At 36.4% G+C, this 27,034-nt stretch overlaps 1 protein-coding gene across 2 annotated transcripts in view; it reads right to left on the reverse strand.

Moving 5' to 3' along the window:
• Positions 1 to 27,034, reverse strand: part of CNTN6 (contactin 6) — a 297,903-nt gene that overhangs the window by 170,190 nt on the left and 100,679 nt on the right. For both annotated transcript variants that reach the window (XM_074404894.1, XM_074404893.1), the window contains exon 3: positions 655 to 781. In XM_074404894.1, coding sequence (XP_074260995.1) covers positions 655 to 781 — 127 coding nt within the window. The remainder of the gene's footprint in view (positions 1 to 654; positions 782 to 27,034) is intronic.

Raw genomic sequence — 27,034 nt, forward strand, 5'->3', positions numbered from 1 at the left:
TGACTCACCGGTGAAGTCACATAATTTTATCTGAAATAAATCTAGATATCCATCTTGATTCATTCTTTATAAAAGACATTTTCATAATCCTTATATATGTAGCAACAGAGGCTGCAGTCCCACATTGAGTTAGGGGTGGGAATGCAAAATGGGCTTGCATTTTAGTCTTTCAAATTGGGGGAAAAATCTTTCTTTCATTTCTCTATTTTTTTTTCTTTTCTTTTATCTTTCTTTCTTTTCTTCCTGGCTTCCTGTATTACATGCTTCCTGTCTTTCTCTCCTCTCTCTCCCTTTCCTCTCTTCTCTCTCTCTCTCTTTCAATTCTTACCGTAATATGGCAATGTATGGCACCAATCTCAAGAATAAATGTTCTAAGCAGACCTAATCAGTAGGATGGAGACATCATTATTGTTATCTGGAGATAGAGGGTAGGGGGATAATTATTGCCTGTAAAGTGTCATAAGGGAACACCTTGGGATACTAGAAATATGTATATCTTTATCTGAAGTATTGTCACATAACTGTACTCCCATAGAGAAATTCCTTGAGCTGGACACTATAAATTAGGACATTTTAAAACACACTTTATTTTGTGAATGTTTTGGCTCAGTGACAAAGAACAAAATAGTGTGGTGCCCCGAGGTGGGATTTTACCTATAATGAGGTGAAGGGTGACCATTAGCAGCACAATTCAGGATGATCTCAGATTTTGATAAATCCAAAGGAAAAATGACATCATGTGGCTCTTGAGTAAAAACAGGACGGCTCAAAAGACCATCACCTGGGGGAAAAAAAAGAATAAATCACATGAAAAAACATTGCCCTGTTTTGAATGCAAGTCTATATGAAATATCAAGTCAACACACATATTTAAAATCATTTTATTTTAAAACAATATCAAACTCAAAGAAAAAAGTTATAAAATTGAAAAAAGAATTTTTTTCTCTTGGAACTCAATCCCCTATTACCCAAATAAATTGGTTTCTATTTCCAACAAAGGGCACAACCCCTCAAAACCCAACAATATCAAGAAGTTAACATTGATTCAGCACTAAGTATCTAATCTTCAATTCCCATTACCCATTTTTTTCTAATAAAATACATTTTTGTAGTTTTGCTTTTGTTGTAGACATTGTCTCACTCTGTCACCCAAGCTAGAGCGCAGCAGTGTGATCACATCTCACTGCAGCCTCTAACTCCTGGGCTCAAGTGATCCTCCCATCTCAGCCTCAGGGGATTTAAGCAAACTTCTGTGTCCTTGTTATTAAAATAGATGCAACATCTAGATCAGATGGTTGTTTTGTGATTTAATAATATATTGTTTATAAAATATGTCACATTGTGCCTTATAACAAGTAAATATATAGTCATCAAATTATGACATTCATCATCATCATTATTACAGAGAAGGAAATTGAAACCCAGGAAGTTGAATCATCTTTTCCAAATTTGCCAACTGTCTTAAGATAGAGCAAGAAATTAAACTTCAGTTTCTTGATTCCCTCTCCACTGTTTTCACCATCCACTCAGATCTGCTACCATCTCCTTAGTCTTCTAAAATATTTGCAATTGGGTAAAATTAGTTATTTTATTAACCTCATCTTAAAATTAAAATTTTGGTACTTTTTATCACTGACCTAGAAGTGTAGATAAATAGAGGTTATAATTCTAGCCTTGTCAGTTACTGGCTCCCCAATGCTGGACAAGTTACTTTACCACCCTTGTTCTCTGATTTCTCAGCTGTTAAAGGAGGATTCTATGTCTTACATCTCAGTGTTGCGTAAATGATGATTGAGAAAGAGGATTGAAGATGCTTTACTGATCTTTCTGACATCAATGTCTAATGAAATGTGCAAGACATTATAAATGCAAATAACAAGCAAACATAAATTAATGATGCCTGAAAAAGAAAAGGAACATATTCTAACGCTACTGATTCGAAATCATTTAAAGAAAAAAAAACTTTGGAGTAAAAACAATCTGCTCAGGCTCAGAGAGGTGAAGGAGTTCTTGATTTCCTAATGTTGTCCTCACACCCCGTATTTACTGGTGAAATAACAGCATTCTGAGAAATCTCTTTATAACTTCCAAATGTGGAGATAAGCAAATTTGTATGTACACAGATGGAAGAGTCTTATCTTTTTCCTTTACCTCTTCCTGGCTGAAGAGCAATGAAAAGGACATCTGATAAAAAAAAAAAAAAAGGGTAGTGGGGAAACATGGGTAGTAAAGCTGACTATATTTAACAGACTAGTAATATCATGCCTATGCACTCAGAGGTGAAACCTCTGAAGCCCACTAGAAAAGTGATACATCTCCCAATGAACTATACTGATGCCTCTTCCAACAATCTTGTTGCAATTTATTAAAAAAGAAATCTCCGAATAGAGAGAAGGAACCAGATACCCTAAAAAGGCTGAACTTTCCTTGGCCCCATCATTCTCTCAGGCTACAAAATGTGGGTACTCATGATATATGCCATCTCCAAACTGGAGTTAATAAGAAAAAAAAAAACTGTTCTCAAATATAATAAAAAGAAAGTTCAAAAAATATATTTTCTCATTATGTAAAAAGTGAATTTTCTGTACACAGTTTCTCAAGTATGAACAGTAAGAAAAGAAATGGAATAGTAACTATGCAAATATACTGCAGCAATAAAAGAGTAAAACATGGCATGACCAAGACAGACAAAATACCCAATCTAGAAGAAAATATAACTCCACGAAACCTAGGGAATTTCTCAAAACTGTTTTATGCTATAGATAAGAACATGAGTTTTTAAAAATAGCATAACAATGGCAATATGAAAAAAATACATGGACAGTAAAACCAGATAAATTTGGAGACTGTGAACCTAAGGATACAAACTGTAACCCAGGCAGCATCAACAAATAACAAATAAATCAATTAGAATAGGCAAGTAACAAAACAGAAACCCACTGAAAGTAACATTACTGCTAGAATATTTTGAGATGATTGTAATTATCTTACATAATTTGAAAAAAGCGCAGATAATAAAACATTGAGGAGAAGGTAATGGATAAGAAACATAGATTAAAAACGAGTCAACATAAAAATCCTTTATGTCACCAAGTTAGAGAATCAAACACATGTATCAGTAAATATCACTAAGAAAAGTTACTATAAACAGAAAGAACATATTCCAGAAATATTTGAAAGAGGAGTACTCAACACCAAAGCATTTGCTGACTAAGTGACTAATATTCAAAGAACATCAGAAGGAAGCTTCTTCAAGAAGACTGGGCAGAAATAGCAAATTAAGTAAAAGAGTGAAAGGATGGGAACAGTGGCTCATGCCTGTAACCCCTGCACTTTGAGAAACTAAGACAGAAGGATCACTTGAGGCCAAGAGTCTGAGAACAGTCTGGGTACTATAGGAAGACCCTGTCTCTACCAAAAACCAAAAGAAAAAGAAATTAGCTGGGCATGGTGGTGGGTGCTTGTAGTCGCAGCTACTTGGGAGACGAGGTGGGAAAATCCCTTAAGCCCAGGAGTTTGAGGCTGCAGTAAACTATGATTACACTGCTGTACTGTGCCCTGGGTGACAGAGTAAGACCCCATCACACACAAATACGCACAGAAGAGTGCAAGAAAAAACTCAAAATAAGCTGGGATTTTAAACATTATCATTTTATACCAGAAGACAATGCAGAAAAGTCTATGAATATTCCAAATGAAAGGGTGATGTATTTTCACTAATGTATCTTTAAAGTATAATGGCATCCAACAGACACATCTGAACATTAAAAAAACTAATATAAAAAAGCTAAAATAAATAACATAGATGATTATTCTTAAAGAGATCACTTAATAATGAAATCCATTCATTTAAATATTAATCAATATACAGATCTTGAAATGAAGGGGGAATAATGGGGGACACAGAATACACTCAAACACAAAACTTACACTTAAGAACTCATTAGTTTTAGCTATAGAACAGAATATAAATGCCATAAGCTTGATAATATAAACAACAAGATAAAAAAATGAGGAGTGAGCAAGGGAATATAATTAGAAATGTATGAGTGCTAATGGCTTTCATAGCAAAAAGTCTATAGATAGATATATGTATACATATATATGTAATATTGTATTTACAAAGGTACTCTGACCTCGTAGCATAATTCATTGTATCTTTTAACCTTACAGAAATTATTTAGAAAAAAATTCTTTGTTGTCTCAAATCATTCATTACAAGTGCAAATTATTCATCATTTTTACTTTGTTTTATGTTAAAGAAACATCTGATTTTTTTTTAATGAAGAAAAGAGATGGGAAATAAATATGCTGTGATGATAACTTAATTTTTGATGGTGGGAATATGAATGAATTTTTTGCAGATCTCCATAAGAACTTTTTAAAATTTCCAACCCTGACCTCCTGCACAAAATAAGAAAACCTGGTTGAAATAATGCATACTAAACCATATGCATTATGCCAGGCACAAAGCTAGCATACAACAAATGCTAATTCAGTTGCTTTCCTTTACTTTCTCTCAGAGAAAAGTCTGGTTTAAACTTCATGTAGTCCAAATTGGGAGTATAACTTGCCTTAAGAATATCCAATATTTGTGAGAATGATTAGTGGTTTTCAAAAAAATATATACATACGCCAGTTGCCAAATTAAATACCTATGATGCCTTTTGTGAGATGCACATTTCTGTTCCCGTTTGATGTATGACAAACTTAACCCTAAAGACATTTTCTAACAAACTTCAGTTCATTTTGAAAGACACAGAAGTTTGGTCTTGTTGAATTATCATCAGTCACTTGATATCATTCATGTTTTTCATTTAAATTTGTTTGTTACCAAATTTTTAAAAGCTTGAATTTACAACACTTGATAAGTAAAATATCTAGTTTTCAATTAAATGTTTAATGTCTTTTGGTAAATTCTTGGATTTTCCTTATACTGTAATGAAATGATTAAATAACAGCAAGTCTTTATTGTTTTGTCTGTACTATCAGAAAGCAAGGACAACATTGGTTTTCTCTACAGGAACAGCTGAAAATGTGACAATATGACATCAAAAACAAGAAATCAAAATGCTTTTTCAAATACTTTTGTTTTAAGAATGTATTAGAGGATAAGAATCGTGTTGGCATTTTTGAGCCACTATAATAATTAGTGAGTAATTGTATTGAAGACACATACTACTATACAATCAACAATGAGTATAATATTACTCTCTACAAAATGTTTTATTTAAGAGGCTGGGCATGGTGGCTCACACCTGTAATACCCAGCCCTTTGGGAGGCCAAGGCGAACAGATTGCTTGAGTCTAGCAGTTCAAGACCCTAACTCAAAAAAAAAAAAAAAAAAAAAAAAGTTTTATTTGACAGTAAGGTAAGAACTTTGCAATAGGTGGACACTGAAAAATAAATGCGTCTAAGTGATAATTAAATGAAAATCATACAATATTGTTGAAAATGCATATAGGGGTTCTGTCCTACCTTTCTTCTTCCATTATCTTCTATGGAATTAAAAACTTAACTGGATGATGTAATTGCAATATTAGATCTAACCTACCACTATCTAAAGTTCATTATCATTCCCTAAGTATTGAGAAGTTCTGATTGTAATGCAGTTACATTCTGGGATTTCTGAGTGGCCCGGGAACTATTTCATGGAGAAGTAGCTCTTAATCTATGGAGAGACTTAAAGGCATGTTTAATCTACTTTAAGCCGTTTCTTGAGCCATGGATAACTGGACGAGAATGTCTGTTATGTTCTTCTTAGGCTCTTGCATTTCTCTTGTCCAGTAATTTAGATTTTTTTTTTAATTTTTATTATTTATTTATTTATTTATTTATTTTGAGACAGAGTTTTGCACCGTTTCCTGGGCTGGAGTGCAGTGGCAAAATCTTGGCTCACTGCAACCTCTGCCTTCCAGGTTCAAGAAATTCTCCTAGCTCAGCCTTCCAAGTAGCTGGGATTACAGGCACCCACCAGCACACCCAGCTAATTTTTTTTTGTATTTTTAGTAGAGATAGGGTTTCACTATGATGGCTAGGCTGGTCTCCAACACCTGACCTTGTGATTCACCCGCCTTGGCTTACCAAAGTGCTGGGATTACAGGTGTGAGCCACCACACCCAGCAATTTATAAATAATATTAAGCAATTTATAAATAATATTAAGCTGGTTGCTTAAGCAGAGACATGGATGTACATAACTCTTAGAATACCCATTGTCCATAAAACTCATGAAGAGGTAAAGAATTTCAGTCTACACAAAGGCAGAAATTGAGATAAACAGATGATGGGGAAGAGGCGTGAAACAGAATGATGGAGAGAATGAGTAATTTAGAGAAGAGAGGCTTTATTTTCTGAATTTTTAGATCCTTGGTTTCAGTTTCTAGTGAGATCTGCCTCCAGGTTACATGAACCACCAACTGTATGGTTTCTGCTTCTTCCAACGAAAACAGCCTTGAGAAAGACAGCTTTAAATAAACCATAGAAAGAGACCAGTATTTGGCTGCTTTTCTTCTCTCCAGAACTACAAAAGTGCAGACAACCTGGGCTTTAGAGGAAATCATAACGGCAAACTCACATACATTAGAAAGCCCATATCTAAAAGGACACAGAACTAAAATTCATATTATTTATGGTTCTACTTGAATCACATCGTATGAGTCTGGGCAAATTTCAAATTTCACAGAGGGATAAGACTAGAGACCTCCAAGATCGTACTCAGATGTAAAGTACCTGAGATCTTTCTGGGTTAGAATTTTGTCTCTACCAATATATGTACCCACCCAGGCTCCTGGAACCTCCAGAATGTCTTCTGCTGCAGAAGTCTAATTTGCAAAACTGTTCCAATGCCTGTGAGGATTTCCCATTTGTATGTGTTGTGCCATTGCCTACTGTTTAGGCAACTGATGAAAGGGGAACCTGGAAGTCAGAGGGTCCGTAGTGAGTCATATTTGCATTGAATGGCAGGGCCAGGCCTCCAGGGAATGTGAGGGTCACTGAGAAAGTATCCCATGCCTAAAAGGAAAGTGTCATTAAAATAAAAAACACCATGCCAGGTCAAGAGAGATACCAAGGAAGTAAGAAAATGTTTTATATATTAGTACCTTTAATAGCAATTTTTTTCTGCCTTTTGGACAAGGGGCCTCACATGTTCATTTTGTACTGGGGTCTGCAAATTATGCAGTTGAACATGACTAAAACTTGCAGACATTAAATAATTAGCTCAAAATGACATCCCAAGTAATAGTCCAGAGCTAGTATTCAAATCCAGGTTTGACTCCAAGACCAGAGTGATACAAATTATATATCCACTGAAGTTTTACATACTTTCAGTACTGAAAATGTTCTACCCTCCCTGTCTCCCTGGCTTTACTTTTCTTCTGTTATCAAGCCTCTACCTTAGTTTTTCAAACTTATACTCTTAAATCTGTAGAGTTTAACCTAGACTTAACTCACTTAATATCTTTCTCGGAATGCAGGTTCTATAAAGTTTTGAACCTTTTTTTTTCCTTCCTTCCTTCCTTCCTTTTCCTTCCTTCCTTCCTTCTTCCCTCCTTCCTTCCTTCAGTCCCTCCCTTCTTCCCTCCTTCCTTCCTTCTCCCTTCCCCTGCCATATGTATCTAATTTTACCAATTTTCTTTAGACTTCCAGGAAAGTCACAAAGTTTTAAAACAGAAAAAATACTTAGAGAAATGTTCACCTAATTTACAGAAAAAAAGGGAAAAAGTAATTTTAGAGGGGTCAAGTGTTCTACTTAAGAATTACAGGCAGATCTGAATTTTAAATCAGAAGACCAAGCTCTGAACTGAGATCTCACTGCCTGTTTTGTTTAGCTTTTGAGGGGTTTTATGCAGTGAAGATATGTCAGACTTATTTTTTAGGAGAAAAAAAGGAAAAAAATAAACTTTGTCAGCTATGTTCAAAAATAAAGATGATAAAGCTAGAGTTTTCAAAATAGTTATGAAATTATCATACTAGTCTTAGTAGAGAGATGTATCTTACTAAGGTTGTGGGAGCAAGAATTGAAAGCAAAGATGAAAGGTGGTTTCAGTTAACTGAATGTGGGAGGATGATTAAAGGGAAAGGAAACATTAAGGACTGCCTGGAGATTTGTTGTTTTTTGAAACAGAGGAATAAGGAAAAGAGAAAAGTTTGTACTAGAAGAAACACTAATTCAGATACAAAGACTGATTTTGATGGGTCCCGGGGCAAACAGGTTTAACTATCCAACCAACAGCTGGAGACACTGATGTTGTTCAATATTAAGGGCTGTATGGGAGACTGATTTTTGATTTGTTGCCTTTTAAATTGTAATGCAAATAAATTTTTATTGTAATAATTACTTGATCATACTACTTTCAACAATTGCATTTGGAGCCATTTCAGAAGTATATGTTCAAAATAGCTTGAACATCAAGCATCAGTTAGATTCAAGCCATTGAAATCAGCGCTCATTTAACAAGATCCAAAGCTGGACTGCATCTCTGGACTGGACACTCAGTGGCATCTTACTCTACTTATCACCAAAGAAGTGAAGAAGAGGAGCTGGACAGTCACCAGACAGTAGTCGTGCTTATTATTTCTTTCATGCAGTAGACATTTGAGAAGACAATTCTTAATGCAAAAGCTGCTTTTAACATAAAAGAGTCATTCTGGTTATTTTCATGTTACTCTAGCAGAATGAACTAATGGCATACACATGTTGTAAAGTTGATGATCTGCAGTATTTCAGTCCAGTCAGACATCTATGGTGACCTTGTAATTTGAGGCTAAGCATTAAAACTGTCTGAAATGTATATGCCATATTGGAAGTGGCATGCAGATCATAAAGTAAATTATAATAAGAGTTCATTAGCATATATTTGACATTCTGTTGATCTCTTTAGGTTAAAGCCTGACCAAAATAAAATTCTACATCATTGCTTATCTAGATATTGCCAGCACATAGTGATAAATCCAACATAAGTAAACTCAACCAACTTTTACTAGCTCTAACTCTGTGTTGAACCTTCTTTATGCACTGACAATGTAAAAATAAATAAGTGAATTTCATTCAAGAAGCCGGCACTCAAGTAAGAATAATTTGGGAAGTGCCAGGAATAAAGTTAAAGTTGTACATGAATTATCTTCTTTGGTCCTTGCAAGAACTCTGTGAGGCAGATTCTAATATTTCCATTTTAAAGATGAAGAAAGGTTTAGACAATGGAAGTAATTTGCTCAACATCAAATAGCTAAAGAGTGGTGAGGCTTAATTTTGAATCTAAGCAAACTGACCCAGAACTCATACTCTGAATCACTATGATGTATACTCCAGAAAGGGAAGCCACCAAGAGAACAATTAACGAACTACAATATTACAGGATAAGTATCACACCAAAAGTATAAATATAATTTCAAAGGAGCCTAGAAGGGGAAGCAATTAATTATACCCAGATGTTTTGGAAGAATGCCAAAAGAGGCAACATTTGAGCTATGAGTAAAAGAATAAAAATAAGAATGCCAAAGAAGCAAAAGTTATAGTCAGAAAGTTCTAAGAAGAAGAATAGCTTGAATAAAGATGTGAAAAAAATCTGTCATTCAAAAAAATATAACAGTCTGGAAGGTAGGAGACTCGTGAAACAAAAAGATGGAATGGTAGATTTAGAACAGTTTTGAAGGACCTTAAATGACACGACAGAGGTTTGAATTTGATCTGTAAACAGTTAGAAAACATGGAAGTGCTTTCAGTTTTAAGCAGGATTATGATATGTTTAGATCTATGACTCACCAGAGGAAGGATGGGGAAAGAGAAACCACAGATCAAGGAGATTATTTATCAAACGTTTGAAAACACTGAGATAATTGGGCATTGTCAGTAGGAATAAAGAGAACAAGAATGATATGAGAGCTATTTTGAAGTATGTAGGCACAATGCCAACAAAATATTATAAATGATTTGATGTGAGGAAAGAGGCAAAGACAGCATTAAAGATTACTCTGAGTTAGCTATTAGGGATGAATGCAAGAATGCACGTATGTGGAAGTCCTTAGCCGTTAAAGAAAAAAGGAGAAGAGAAAGATGAGGAGCAGTGAGGATGAAAGAAGATGAGAAAGCAGATATGTTTATTTTTTATCCATTTACAGAACAATCATTTATTTGTGGTATTACTATGAGCAAGAACCATCTAAGAGTCTGAAAATACAGCAATGAACAAAACAGGTAACATTGAGTCTGTGACAGAGCTTGTATTCTAATGGAGGGAGGCATAAGATAAATCAACAAATAAGCAGATGGTATATGAGAACGCTGTGAGTGCTATGGAGAAACATAAAGGGTAAGGGAGCTAGAACTGCTGAAGTGAGGTATTATTTTATAAAAGGCAGTGAAGGAAGGCATCACTGATTTGGCGACATCTGAACAGAGATCTAAAGAAAAGTGGGTAATAAAAGATGCACTGAGAAAAAATTCTAGGCAGAGGAACAGCAAGTGTCAGATCCCTGAGGCTGAAAGTATTGATATAATTTAAGCGAAAACAATGGTGGCTAAGACCAAAGTATTTGTGCTACAGATGAATAATAATGGGATTCTAGATTTCTTTTTGTATATTAAAGCAATGAGATTTATAATATGTTGGAAAAAATTTGGAAATCATGAATGAATATAAGGTATTCAGCCTCAGGAAATGGAGGGATAGGTTTTTCATTTTCTGGGGAGAGAAAACAGTCAAGTAGAAGTTTTCTTGTGCTGGGGTCAGGCGGAAGACCGAGTTTGGTTTTATAAATATTGAGTTTCAGGTTTCTATTAAATATTCTACTAAAACTATCTAAGGTGACATTCAATCAATGAACCTAGAGTTCTAGAGATAATTATAAACTGAAGATATATGCATTTGTGGGTCATCAGATTGAGTGTATAAAAAGCAAAACAAACAAAAAAGACCCTAAAAACTATCCTGAAGACACAGCGACAACTTAAAATCACACTGGTGAGAAGGATCCAGTAAAGGGATTGAGGAACAATAGCCAGTGTTGTAGGAGTGTCCTATGATAGTGATGGATTAGAATCTGAAACTAAAGAAGCATTACAAACAAGTGAGTGGTCAGCTTTGTCAATCAGGGAAGCTAGGCAAACAAGATGAGGCAAAAACATACCACTGCATTTAGTGATGTGGAAGAGGTTACTAAGGAACTAGCAAGAGTTGTTGAGTCCTGAAAGGAGTGAGGACATGGAGTGTGTGAAGAGAGGAATTGAAGACAGTGAGTCTAGAAAAAAAAAAAAAAAATTCTTAGGAGTTTCTCATAAGAGTCTAGAGAAATATAGAAAGTCATGGAGACGTGCATTTTGTTGAGATGGGATAGTACATTATATTGATGTGTTTCTGGGCATTACTGAGTTGCATGAGAACATGATGATGCAGGACAGAGAGAAGACAGTGACACCCTGGAGGTGACAGGGGAGGCACTGAGTCCACAGTGTAGTGGCTGTTCTTAGAAAGAAAGCTTCCATCCACAGTAACAGGAGGGAGTGCAGAGTAAATGGAGACAGATGGAAAATACACTGATGCATGTGGGGTAGAAAGCAAGTTAAAATTGTCTTCTGATTTTTTTCTTATTTCCTTGGGAAGTAGGAAGACCATCAGCTGAGACAGATGATAGGAGAGGAAGTATGGGAAGTTTAAGAGGGATGTACGTGTGAAATGATCTTCTGGAGAAAGAGAAAGTATTTGGACTAGAAATATGTGATAGGACATATCAGGAAAACTTGTGAAAATTTCAATATGGACACGGAAAGACTGCAGAGTACCCTGCCTAGTGCACTTTTTATAATATTAACTCTACCTTTCAATGACTCTCAACTACCTTACAACAATGTAAAGAGGAGAAAACTATTAAGAATGTAAATGATTTTAATCACTGAAATGCAAATAAACTGTGTCCAATGGAATGCAAGTGATCTTTTTTTCCCATTTTTCCCTAAGGGATAAGCCAAACTTTTTACTTGTTTGCTTTTGTAACAGCTTTCTTAAAAGATAATTCACATACTATGCAATTTACCAATGGTAAGCCTGTACTGCATCTATTCATACATTCATTTTAGCATTCCTTATCACTACACATGTGGGGTACTTTGAATTCTTCTTTGAATAAGTTGTAACATTTTACTAGTTCCTTCATTAATCAGTGAGTTAAACAAAATCTTTCATGTGGTCTTTTACATTTGTTTGAGATTAATGATTTTGCAGTTTTAAAAAGTATCATTAAACATGTTAAATTTGCATTTTGTGACGGACTTGTAGATACAGACATCTGTAGGTAGCTATAAGCAGGAGTCTGGTTGGGAAAAGAGACTGAGTTTGATGGCATTGCTTTGTAAAAGGCAGTAACAGCATGGGATTGAATAAAAAGAGAGCTAAGGATGAAAACCAGGAACTGTCAACAAGGGAACTGACAAAAGAAAAAAGAGCCAAACGTTCTGAGGAAGATCTGCATGAGAAGTTGAGACTATTTTGCAGAACAATTGTACTATTTTTTTTTTATTGTTGCCATAACAAATTAGCCCAAACTCAAGTCTGTAAAACAACACAACTTTATTATCTTATAGTTCTGTGGGTCTGAAATCCAAAATGGGTCTCACTGAGCTAAAAGCAAGGTGTTATCAGGGCTGCATTTTCTAGAGGATCTGGAGTGAAATCCATTTCCTTGCCTTATACGGCTTCTAAAGGGTGCCCATGTACCTTGGCTTGTGGACACCTTTCTCTGTCTTTAAAATCAGCAACAGCATGTTGAGTCCTTTTCACATTAAATTACTCTATTATTCTGCCATAGTCACATTTTCTCTTTTTCTACTTCCCTCTTCTATCTCTACTTCTAAGGCTCACCCAGCTTATCCAAAATAATCTCTTTAAGATCAGCTGATTAGCAATCTTAATTCCATCTTCAACCTTAATTTCTCTTTGTTTTGTAATCTAACATATTCACATGTTCCAGGGATTAGAATATTGACATTTTCGGGGGCAATTATTCTGCCTAACCCATTCATCATATGGGAGGACAAAAGGGGAGAGTTTTTAACAAGGAGGATGTAGCTAAGAGTTATATCGGCAAACTGACACAAGAACAGAAAATCAAACACCGCATGTTCTCACTCATAGGCGGGTGTTGAACAATGAGAACACATGGACACAGGGAGGGGAGCACTACACACTGGGGTCCGTTGGGGGGGAATGGGGGAGGGGCAGGGTGGTGGGGAGGTGGGAAGAGATAGCATGGGGAGAAATGACAGATACAGGTGAGGGGAAGGAAGGCAGCAAACCACACTGCCATGTGTGTACCTATGCAACAATCTTGCATGTTCTTCACATGTACCCCAAAATCTAAAATACAATTAAAAAAAAGAGTTATATTGGCTATGTATGTTAAGAGTTAGATATGTCAGAGGGTAACAGTGAAGGAAAAGAGCAACAGCAATAAGGCACTAATGTGGACCATCAGAAAGTCTCTTGTTTCTTCTTTGGGAGGAATTTCATCCTCAAATCAAGATGAATTGAGATATAAAGGCCAAGCTTGAGATAAACTGAGGACTGAAATAAAACTATGAAATGGTATGGAGATTGCTCTATAAAGAAGTTAGACGGCAAAGAGAAGAGAGAGGTGAACAGAAACAACAGCAGGACCTAGAGGAATTGTTTGTATGCACGTATTTCAGTTTTGATTATTTATCTTTTCAAGATGAAAGAGACAAGCCTATTTGTACAATGACGCTGAGGGGCCAACCGAGCAGGAAACTCAGATTCTTTCTTTTGAACTTCTGGGTATTTGACCCTATTAATTTCCCAATTTTAGAACACTTCAACATTAGCCTTTGAAAAATAACAGCATATTGTCAACTATACCAAACACCTAAAACCACTTTTTTAAAATGTCCCAGAGTAAAGATGCTAGAAACCCCATAAAGCCTATTACTATCATTGAGATATTACAGGGGACCATTGGTTACTTTTTGAGAAAAGATTGTGTCTCTCTGAAGTGTCATTGGTTCTATGTATATACCAATAATATAAGCATTTGGAAAAAACTAAGAGTATTTGTAAAGGTAAATTCATGAGTGGCTTAACAACAGAAATGCATTATGAGAAATATATCATTAGGCCATTTCGTCATTGTGGGAACTTACACAAACCTAGACAGTATAGCCTGCTGCACACCTAGGCTATGTGGTATAGCCTATTGCTCTTAGACTACAAACCTACACAGATAGCATGTTACTGTACCGGATACTGTAGACAACTGTAACACAATGGGAAGTATTTGTGTCTCTAAACATGTCTATACATAGAAGAGATATCATAGTTCTAAGGGACCACTATCTTATATGGAGTCTGTCATTGACCATAATGTTGTTAGGCAGTGCATGACTGCACATAACTGACGGGAATACTCTGAAAACATCTGGAATGGCAAACACAGATACGCACCCCGAGTGTGCATTATTTGATGATAACAGACATAATTTTAGTACCATGGTTTCAATGCTAAGCATGCCGATCCATCAACCCTGCTTCATGTTTATTGTCAACATAAATATCTTAATGAAATCAATGTGTTTGGGTTAAATGTCTCCCAAGTGGCCTCCTTTGGAAAGTTAAGACGGTACCTCATTCTCGTGTATGTCATCCATGGCTTTCTGCCTTCTTAAGTTGAATTATATCCCTCATTCCTGTCACGTACTTCCCCTGCCCTATGTGCCATGCAAAAATGCCACCAAATTTGTCAGAAAAGATTTGCCCTTTGTGAAACTAGCCTGATTAAGTTTTATCAGCTCATATCTCTCTGGATGTTTGGTAACCTCATTTCTTATTACTGTCTCAGGGATCTTGCCTACAGCCAAGGGCAAATCTGCTCATTTATAATTTCCTGGTTCTTTATGAGCTATTTTCTCACAGATGGGGGCAGGTATTTTTGTTTTTGTTTTGCCTCTGTCTCTCTGTAACTGTGAGACATTTTTGCTACTGTTGTTCTCATTTTGCTTTAAAACTAATTTATTTAGAAAAAAATTTATATTTTTTGAGTGGAACACAATGAAAGGTTCTTAAAAATTAAAATTATTGGCTGACAAAAACCTCTTGCATATTTCCTGTACTTGGTAAAGTTATCTTTCTTATCAAGAGATGCTCCTTATAATGTGAGAGTGGATGATCACTTATTCTCCCTTTTACTGTCTTGCTACATCAGTTTAAACTTCATAAACACCATAATTATGCTAGACCAAATTCAAATATGAAATAAGAAAATGAAACAGCATCCCATGCTTCATTATGCTATATTGTCTTCCTCCCAATATAAAGATAAATTGACAGGGATAGTTTATGGAGATGACAAACATGAGGAAGTTCATTTTTTCAGACTCATAATCAACAATTTTTTTTTTTCCTTTTATGAGCCGGAAATCTGGTTCATTCCCTGTGTTAGAAAAGCCCTTGACATTTACTGTTCTGAATTTGGGTTCCTGTCTTTCTCACTTCAATGTCTGAATATAAACAGTTTCCCTGAGATGTGACTTTGACTTTGTAAACATTTTACAGATGAGTATGCATCAAGCTTTTTCTTCTCCTCATTCTTAGTCATGCATTCCTTCTTTGTGTTCTTTATCAACATATGTCTATGTTTTTCACCATAGGGGGACCCTCAGACAAGAGAAATATGTGACACTGCCCACTGGCATAAACTGACAAGAACATACAGGAAAAAATTTAATTTAATTTACTCAACTAGCATTTTTTGATGATTAAGGTTTTATATTATGCCATTATAAAAGTAATGAACACTTATTATAGAATATTTGCAAGACTCAGAAAAATAGAGAAAAAATACCCAATTTTTACACTGCAAAATAATTAGGATATTTGTACCTATAATTCCATGATTTTTTTTCTATACTATGCCATCAATTTCTAATCTCTGCTGTTATTTGGTTAACAATGTGACACAGGTATCTCTCTGCTATTAATTGGTCCTTGTGAATTTTTATTTTAAGTGGAACAATATGTTTCAGAAGGTTCCAGATAATCATACACATGACTGATAAGTCTAAATGAAATGAAAATATTTCTGTGGCGCCATATTTTTGTTTTCTATTGTAAATAATGCAACAATAAATCTTTTTTCCTAAATTTAGAATTACTTAGCAAAATTTTTTAGAAATAGAATTATTGGATTTAAGGGGATTGATGTTTGGAGTGTTCTGATAATTATAGTTAATTTTATCTAATTTAATCTTGTGAGGTTTGGGAGTGTTTTTTTAGTATAAATGATATCTAAGCTGGGATATGAAAGATGAGGGTGATAATCATATTTTTGACAACGCTCTATGATATGTACTAACTTGGCATTTATTATCTGCTTCAAATCTCAACACAACTCCCTGGGGGGAAAATAAAGCTAATTTTCCCATTTTACAGAGGGTAGAATTTAAGACCATTCAGTCAAACATTAGAAACCATGATGTTAACCCAATCATAGGTAAATAAAGAGTAAATGAACTCTCTTAGAAAGAGAATAGGGGCCGGGCATGGTAGCTTACTCCTGTAATCCCAGCACTTTGGGAGGCCAAGGTAGGTGGATCACTTGAACTCAGGAGTTCGAAAGCAGCCTGAGAAGCACAGTAAAACCCTGTCTCTACAAAAAAATACACACACACACACACAAATATTAGCTGGGCATGGTGGTGCCTGTAGTCCCAGCTACTCTACTCAGGAGACTCAGGTGGGAGGATGGCTTGAACTCAGGTGGCAGAGGTTGCAGTGAGCCCAGATTACACCATTGCACTCCAGCCTGGCCAATAAAATCAGACCTTGTCTCAAAAAAAAAAAAAAAAAAAAAAAAAAAGAAGAAGAAAAGAAAGAAAGAAGGAAGGAAGGGAAGAAAAAGAGAAAGAAAGAAAGAAAGAAAGAAAAAGAAAATAAGGTAAGTAAATGCATATGCCTTGAGTTGAGAGAAATAAAGGAGCATTTAGAGAAGTCAAGTTACTATTCTTGAGGAAAAAGTTGACAAGAAATGGGGCTAGAGAGATAACCAAAGTGACATGAAGTTATTTTTAGCCTCCTTAAAGAATGAGGAACTAATCCTGAGGGTTTTGGGAGACAAATTTGACTTAAGTCTGTGATCACGTTTACAATTTGGAAAACATGTCCAAATTCTGTATACACATATGCATAGGAAGTAGAAGCTGCCAGGCTTGCATTTAAGGGGCTTAAAAAAGAGAGCCCAGTTATGACTTATGAGCTAGTGTCCACATGAGAAGAAACTAGACTTAGGCCAAATCTAGTCTTTTCTATATTTGCCTGCCAGACCCCAAAGGGTCCAAATGCCTCTGGCTTCCTTTGATGCCATGGCATTGGCTGTTTTTACTGCACCTTTAGAGGCATCACAGGTGGCCTCCATTGACCAAGATTCACCTATACAGTGCGAACAAGCTCAGCAGATGAAGCTCTCCAAAGAGCTAAATTAAAAACATATGCTGAGCCAGGTGTGGTGGCTCATGCCTGTAGTCCTGGCACTTTGGGAAGCTGAGGCGGGCAGATGTCTTCAGTGTAGGAGTTCAAGACCAGTCTGGTCAACAAAGTGAAACCTTGTCTCTACTAAAAGTACAAAAATTAGCCTGGTGTGGTCGCACATGCTTGTGATCCCACCTACTTGAGAGTCTGAGGCAGAAGAATCGCTTGAACCCAGGAGGTAGACGTTGCAGTGAGCCAAGATTAAACCACTGCACTCCAGCCTGAGCAACATAGACTCCATCTTAAATATATGTGTATATATAAATATATATACATATAAATTGTGTGTGTGTGTATATATATGACTAGAAAAAAAAAGCCAGCAAATACATATGTAGATATGCATAAAAACAAAATTTTCTAGCTCTTTATCTTGAAAATGTAGGCCTTTATCTTAATTTTCCATACAGATTTCAAAGCTAAGCAGAGAGAACAACTTCATTTTAGTAAATATTGCTATTGCATGTGTCTATTATTTATTTTATTCGCTTCTTGGGTGGTTGCATGGAAGAAGTTGACTGTTTCAGAAACTTTTCACAGACACCAAAATCATTCACAAGTGGCAAGTATTTATATCGACAAGGACACAAGTGATAATAGAAAATATAATGGAGAGTGCCATTTTGAGCCGTAAGTGAGCTCTTCATCACTCACTTAGCAGCAAGTGCTTCCTCTCTCCTCCTCCCTGTGTTCCAGTTACTTGATCCACCTCGAATCACCAAAAAATGGAACCAAAACAAATGGGCAGAAGAGAGAACAAAGTTTTCAATTATGATATATTTCATGGCATTTTAAAAATATTTCAAATAGCCATTTAAAAATGATAGATATGGATTAGTTTCCCAGGGCTGTGGCAACAAATTTCAGCCAACTGGGTGGCTTAAAACAACAAATTTGGCTGGGTGTGGTGGCTCACACCCAGCTTTGGGAGGCCAACGTGGGAGGATTCCTTGAGCCAGGAATTTGAGACCAGCTTGGACAACATGGTGAGACCCTGTGAGTTCAAAAAATACAAAAATTAGCTGTGCATGATGACACGTACCTGTAGTCCTAGCTACTAGGGAGGCTGAAGTGAGAGGATCATGTGAACCTGAAGTGGGTGAGGCATTAGAGAGCCATGATGATGTCACTGCACTCTTGCCTGAGTGACACCTTGTCTCAGGGAGAAAAAAAAAAAAAAAAAAGCATATATATTCTCTCACGGTTCAGGAAGCTAGAAGTCTGCAGTCTGAAACCGAGGTGTCAGTAGGGTTGATTCCTTCTTGAGGCTCTGATGGAGAAACCATCCCATGATTTCTGGTTTCTTTTGGTGGTTGCCAGCAATCCTTGGCGTTGTTTGACTTGTAGATGCAGTACTTCATTCTCTGTCTCCATCTTCACATGACCATCTTCTCTCAATCTGTGTGTCCTATTCTCTTCTCATAGAGACATCAGCCACTGGATTTAAGGCCCAGTCAAAATCCAAGATAATTTTATCACAAAATCTTTAACAAATTACATGTGTAAAGACTGTTTTGAAATAGATCACATTCTTAGTTTCTGGGTGGATATGAATGCTTTGGAGGACACTATTCAACCTACTATGTTGTAGCTCAGCATTTTTTCTTTCTCTTTCTCTCTTTTTTTTTTCTTTTGAGATGAAGTTTCACTTTTGTTGCCGATGCTGGAGTGCAATGGTGCTATCTTGGCTCACTGCAACCTCCACCTCCCAGGTTCAAGCAATTCTCCTGCCTCATCCTCCCAAGTAGCTGAGATTATACACATGCGCCACCACGCCTGGCTAATTTTGTATTTTTATTAGAGATGAGGTTTCACTATGTTGGTCAGGCTGGTCTTGAACTCCTCACCTCAGGTGATCCACCTGCCTTGGACTCTCAAAGTTTTGGGATCACAGGTGTGAGCCACCGTGTCTGGCCAGCATTTTTCAAAATATGATTTGTGGTGTATTTTAGAAAAATTAGATTAAAGGATTCAAAACTATTCATTTTATTCCTTTTGTTAGAGCTTTTCCTGATTAATCAGGCTTCAACACCAACATAAAAATTATGATTATTCACAGGTAAATCTACTACTCAACAGTTTTCAAACTTACTTGAATGAAGAATATTTTTTGGTAGCACATCAAGGAATGAGTTTTTTTTCATTTTGTTTTTGTTTGTTTGTTTGTTTTTGTCAATAGACAGCTCTTTGATAGATGCTGAGGAAATGCTGGGAAAGACAAATCACAAGTACTTCATAGAATGAAGTTCACTTCATTTTCATTTTCTGCCCCCAGTATCTCTTAAAATGCTCACCTGAACTCTAGTACAACTAGACACCTCTCACAAAATCCAATGGAAAGAGCTAAGCTTGTCTGTCTTTGCTTTTTACCTGATTTCCACAGATCTTGTCAAAGTAATTTTGTTTTTCATGTGAAGTACTAGAAATGTTCATTGTTACTCTGCATGAGTTAGAGGTTACAGGAATAATAGTGACTAGCAGATAATTAGCACATGTAATAGAGCAGAGTCTGAAATAGCTTATAAAATATTATTTAATGAAATAATATATTAGTTAATATAATTTAATCCTTTCAATATCCCTGTAGGCTTTAATATTATTTCCATTTAACAGATAAGAATGTTGAGATTCAGAGAGCAGTTACTTGCCCAAGCTCACGCAGCTGGTAAAGTCAGGAGCCCTCACCCTTTATCACTATGTGGGCTACCTCTCCACATAAGGGCACATTTTTCTATTGTATCACTCTGTATGTGGTGTGCATGTGTGTGACTTACATCACTAACACCTTATGTGTGTGACTTACATCACTAAGTGTTGTAGATGCTGCTTTCCTATTTATTTATTTACTTTTGATTTATGAGCTCCTTAGGTTTCACTAAATGTGTGTAATTGACTTGGAGATCAAAATGCCCACTTACCACCTCCCACAACAATTGGGCTTTAACAATTTAAACAATAGTACCCCTGGCAAATCACAAAGGCTGATTATCGAGTTTTCAGGGCCGTGCTTGGAATTGCTGCCACCTCTATCACTATTATTACATCCAGAGAACAGATGAGGTTAGAGACAAAATGGTCTAATTAACCAGGAGCTGCTTCAATATCCTCAATGACCAGCCAAAGATTAATCAGAAACCAGGATTTTGCTTTGCAGATGGCTGAGAGATGATGCTGAGAGGTGTATCAATGAACAATGGGATTGCAATGACAAATAGTCAATTATGTCTGTAACCTGAAACAACTGGTTGAGAAATTCTTTCAGGCAAATGTGGCCAGTCAAAAGGAGAGCCTGGGAATTACCTTTTGTCTCAGAGACAATGCTTTTGTTTGAGAGAAGCTGACAGATCCACAGATGGCAAAAGATTAATACAAAAGTTAATGATCTGAATGCTTTAATTTTTTTTCACTGTTCTACAGGGTTCTTCTCCCTGAGCTATTGATCACTGATAGAAGTATGGGAACTCTAACCTGTGCTAGGTTGGGCAGAAAGTTTTACTTTTGGCTATTTTTGTTCACCTCTGAATCTCCAAGACCTGCAATAGTACACGGTACTAGTGAGTGCTTCATATATATTTAGTGAATAAATAAATAATCAGACGATGAAATGGTAGTTTTTAATATTAAAATGACTACATTTCCTGTAAACCCATCAGCAAACCCTTTATTGAGTATAAAGCACTTATTTTGTTTTTGCTGTAGTTGTTTTTGGAAGGAATATCTTTCCAGTGCCTATGATGTGTCAGATCTCGGTCCAAGAGCTTTGCGTTATAATGTCAGTTAACCCTTATCACAATCCTTCATTCATTCAACAATCAATATTTATTGTCTTCTCTCTGCCTGTCATTTTTAGAGAACAACCATACAGCTGGAGACAAAACAGAAAAAAAAAAAAAAAAAAAAAAAAAAAAAAAAAAACAGAAAACAAAACAAAAAACCCCCAAACCTCGTCTTATGGATCTGAAAAGAAGGAAGTGTTATCATTATCATCCACTTTTAATCAGAGCAGTTAGGCTATTTGGTGAGGTGAGAAATACCATGGCTCCAGAGAAAATACAGGCCCCAACTGCAAAGCCTTACTCAAAGTACACTGTCTCTATCCCAGCCACTATGCTCAAGGTTTTCTGCACCATATCTCATGTAATATTTCTGCAGAGATTACTAAAGAAGGAAAGAAGGCTCATAGTCTCTAGATGAATGTTCAGCCTGAGCAAATGCCAAATGCTGTTAAGCAATGCCCATCTCTAAAATAAATTCTTTCTGATTGAGTCACCAAGGTTAAAGGAGATATTTCCATAACCACAAGCAAATTAGTCTAGTTTTGCATCAACAATAATGAGATGGGCAATAAGAACCTAACCTTTCATTGTCTCATTTTGCTTTATGACAAAGAGAGCACTTTTTCAGACTGGACAAAAAGGAATTACTTGCTGCTGAGTTTTGTGCAAGCCTCTGTGTTAGCTCATGAAAAATCTCTTCGGCTGCAGAAATTATCTGGTATAGGATTTGTATGGAACACAGAGACTTACAGTTATGTGCCCCCAAAAATGTAGAAATAAGATTACACTAAAGGTGAGAGTAGTAAGATCCAATACGTAATGAATGAGATTAACCATCTGTCAAAATAGCCCCAGGAGTTGATTATAAATATATGCCTGAAAATGTTTGGGGACACTCAGCTTCATTCAAAACGTAAATAAATAAGGGAAAACAAGGTGGGGCCTCAACACAGTCTATGAGTTCATCAGTTACACTTTACTAAAATTCCATTAACTATAAAGATGTCTGCATAGACCCAGAAAAGTAAAAAGAACAAGAGTCTGGTAGTGTTTTAATAGCACTCTTTGTAAGGAACAGGGCGAATTCACAAGGCTTCGCCAGAACTCTAACAAATATCTTTCAAGATTATTTATATTCCATGCTGGCCAACCAACTCCCTGATACATAGGTATTTTTTAATGTAGATTTTATTACTATTCAGGTATTATGAGACCAGAAATCAGGAGATTACCACTGAAAAGATGGTTTATCACCCACAGGTCCCAAGAGGAGGGGGCATGACCCACCATGCAGGGTTTCACGTGAAATCACTAGACTCAGTTTGGAGACAGAGAAAGTAGATAAAAACATAGGCAAGAGCCTGTATAGAGGTTTCTATGTTAAAGAATAGGGGAGACAATGTAAGAAGGCTTAGGAATGGCTAGTTTGATAATCTCTTCCAGTTCTGGGGTACAGAGCCTGTCTCTAGTTGTCTGGAACATGGCCCTGGAATGATTAGGGCAAACTGAACCTGACCTGGAGTGTAAAAGATCAGTAAAGGAGATGGTTGGAATATGGGTTGCAGATTGTTTGGTTTGCCTATTAAAGGCCTATAATCCCAGCTACTCAGGAGGCTGAGGCAGGAGAATTGCCTGAACCCAGGAGGTGGAGGTTGCGGTGAGCCGAGATCGCGCCATTGCACTCCAGCCTGGGTAACAAGAGCGAAACTCCATCTCAAAAAAAAAAAAAAAAAAAAGGCATATGAAAAGTATGCTGCAGGTGATTCTTTTACTGTCTCTAGGAATTGCCTAACTCTGGAAAGGGCAGTCAGTCGAGGGTCAGCAAGACGCCAGAAGTCAAAGTATCAGAAATACAGAAAATAAGGCAGAATTAATGTTATATCTCATACTGCTAGGGAGCAGAAAAAAGGAATATGACACGTATTCTCAATAGAGTCAACATTGCCCCCCAGGAGGTGAAAATTACTTCTGGGGTATTGGGAGCAATGAAAGAAAATGTTACTTTTCATATATAAAGCACAAAAATATATATACAGATATATGCAGATATACAATACAAATACAGTATCAAAATTTCATTGGCAGTGGTCTCAAAAGTTTCCTTTGTGAGGAGAGGAGGGTGATAATGAACTAAAAGTTGAGAATAGGGAATCTTGAACAAGAAATATTAAGTATCTGGTAAATGAAAAAAAGAAAACAATCTATTGAAATAATATATCATTAGCATATTAATATATTACATTACTTAGTATAAATATATCATTTTTTCTGATTTTTATATAAATGTTTTCTAAATTTTCTTTTCAAGTTTTTCTCCCTAAAGATCTGATCAACTCTGAGCATGCTAAGAAAACGCAGTCTCCAAGTCCACAGAGCTGTGAATCCGATTCTGAAGTGAGGAGTCTGACAACACGACGCCCTGTGCAGGAACTGCCATTTCTCTACGAGATGTACTGTTGTCTCCCTTTAAAAAGATCAATAAGGTTCTAGTTGCATTTTATTTTAAAAATTCTTCCCTTTAAACATCCGGTGGGCAATGCTCCCCTAGAGTGTGTTGATCTTCAATTGATTAAATAGCATTTCTGGATTATTTGTTTTCTTTTTCTTCTTTATAATTTCTACTGGATTTGTGAGAAAAAGAGAGGTCACCAGAATTGCCATGTGTCATGTCTACTTTGGTTGTGTGAACTAAAAGTGACACGATACAGACATTACCATAGGGCCTGCATAAGGATAACGCAGGCTTTAAAAAAAAACCATAGGTAAAAGGCAAGATAAATTTCCTACATATAAGAAAATGTTTTATATCTTGTTTTGGAAAGTAGTTTCATGGTATATACCATTATTAATATGTATTGATTTGAACACTTAAGAGTATTGTATTTTATTTACCATAAACTATTCTTTGACTTTATAAAAATGAATGCAGTGAGAAGACAATGATGATTTAAATCTGATGTTCAGAGTGGACTGCATTACATATAAATAAGGTTGAACAAATGGAACACTACTCATAGTAGATTGTTTTTTATAAAACAAATGAAACTACATTGGAACATACTTATAATTAACCATAGAGGTTGTGAGAAAATGGAGGTCCAGAGAGACAGCTGAATTTACATATTTGACAATCAGAAGAAATGTAGAATACTGCTAGAGAAATAATATTTAGGAACCTCCACTGATTGTGGACCACATGCTAGGTATCATGTAAGCAGTTCAAATTTCTTATTTCATTAATGATTATATTAACCCTATAACGAAGGCACTACTATTATTCCATCTTTTCCTTTTAAATAAAGTGAGTCTAGATAGGTTAAGTGACCTATCAAAGATCACACAACTAACAAATAGTGGAACTGAGCCTTGAAACTCTTATTTTTGATGTCAGTCTCTGTTCTTCAGTACCTAGACATAATACTTCCACTTAACGTTGGTTAGCTTAAGTTACTGTATGCATGCTGACTCATTAAATGACAATCTGGGGCTGGGCGCGGTGGCTCATGCCTATAATCCCAGCACTTTGGGAGGCCAAGAGGGGTGGATCACGATGTTAAGAGATCGAGACCATCCTGGTCAACATGGTGAAACCCCGTCTCTACTAAAAATACAAAAAATTCGCTGGGCATGGTAGCGCGTGCCTGTAATCCCAGCTACTCAGGAGGCTGAGGCAGGAGAATTGCTTGAACCCAGGAGAAGGAGGTTGCGGTGAGCCAAGATCGCGCCATCGCACTCCAGCCTGGGTAACAAGAGCGAAACTCCGTCTCAAAAAATAAAAATAAATAAAAATAAATGACAATCTGTGTCACACTATGGACTCTAAATTTAAATATGTAAAAGTTAATTACAACAATAGGACAGCAAAACCTGATTGTTTTGACCCATGCATAATTTGGTTAATTGCAGGACTTTAATAGCTCAATATGGCCAGCAGGTGGCAATGATGTTCCATTAAGCCAATACAGCAACTTCAGGCAAATTAATGTACGTTTAACATACAAAACTGCAAAAATGTGAGAAGGAGCGGGCTATGTTTGCTGAGTAATTTTTGTCATCTAGGACCTAGAATTTGTATTCACTTGGTCTCTTGAACATATGAAATTTTTCAGTTGTTCAAATACCAGGAGTTTGATTGCTGTGGAGGTGACCTAAGCAGAGGAAGCAATAATGGATACACTGAAGGTTGAATGAATCTAAGCTGCAGAAGGGAGGACAAAATAAAAGAGAAATAGCTTATTTTCATATTCAAGGGAAGTCTTAAGGCTTCCTGTACAATGAGTATATTTATATACATGCACAACAGGGGTGTGTGTGTGTGTGTGTGTGTGTGCACGCACAGTGTATGTGTGTGTGTATGTCTGTGTGTGCACGTGCGTGCGGTTGTCATTGCTCTCTTTATTGTCAGGGCTGCACATTTGAGGCCTAGCAGCAGGTGTGCATCTGTGACAATGTGTACATCATTTTGGATTTAGGTTCAATTTATTTACCCCCAGGAGAACAGAACTTCTGAAAGTAGTTCTGGATTCTGTAAACTGAAGATGGAACTCAATGAGCACAGTGTACATTATACATCTGCAGCAAATAGTGTACGGTATGATCCACGTAGGTTCCAGTTTCCTACATTCAGAATACTAGACAAGAAAAAGCTTCCTGGCCAGAAGATACTAATTTTAAGTTTTGAAAGATTAGTAGTAGTTTTGCCAAAAATACATGGTAAGAGAAGAAATTCCATGAAGAGGCACTACCAAGTAAAAAAGATGTAGATAAATAAAAAAGCACAGTGCCTTGGTGAAAGATAGGTATTTCAAAAAAAATCGAGAGTTGGTGTTTCCCTACAGAAAAGAATCAATGAGGTCTTTCTGGTCATATAAGAATTTTGAATATTATCCCAGTGGTATCTGCTAGATGAGTTTATCCATTAGAAAATTAGGAGATTTGTAACAGGAGATGATGAAGGACTGACCTAGAAGAATGAAAAGGAGGACACAGATTGAAGAGTTACTTGAGATGCAGACTACATACTACAGCAAAGCACCCCAACAAAGTAGGCAGATGTCAAAATGAGGCTCTGCTTACCTACTATTGTGATTAGAATATGAATTATGAACAATGATTTTTCAAAAAAATTGTAAATTAGAGTAAAAGAAAGCTGTTTTTCTACACACATTTTTGACACCTTTCCTTTACAGCAAGGAATTCTCCAATTCTCTGCAAACACCAGTTGGGTGTGTCCTACAATTTAATTCAATTCTGACACTAAACTACCTAGAGTAAGTGTAGCCACCACAGGTTAAGAGCTCAGTCCTACAAGAATACCCTCTATTTCAGATGCCAGTTGCAAGTATTTGGTACCTGAGGTGTCCACATTTCTGTTCAACTTGGCTATGAATTAGGAGTTTCAACAATTCTCTCTTGAATGAGATGATTTTCTATAACCTTAGTCACAATTTACAGGTTTTTACAAAGATACAAATAAACATCTGGGTAAAGAGGTACATAGGGAGAGATCCAGAAGGGTCCTATGTGCAGGAGATTCTGTCTCTGTGGAGTTGGGGTGCATCATCCACCTGGCACATGGATGCATTTGTAACCCAGAAACTTTCCAAATCTCATAGGTTGGGATTTGTGTGGAGGCTACATCACATAGAAATTGTTAATTATTAACCTAATGTTCCCTGCCTGGAGGATGGGAGACGGGACTAAAAGTTCTAAGCTTCTAATCATGAC

This window comes from Saimiri boliviensis, chromosome 8 (assembly GCF_048565385.1).
Source record: "Saimiri boliviensis isolate mSaiBol1 chromosome 8, mSaiBol1.pri, whole genome shotgun sequence".
Taxonomy (NCBI): domain Eukaryota; kingdom Metazoa; phylum Chordata; class Mammalia; order Primates; family Cebidae; genus Saimiri; species Saimiri boliviensis.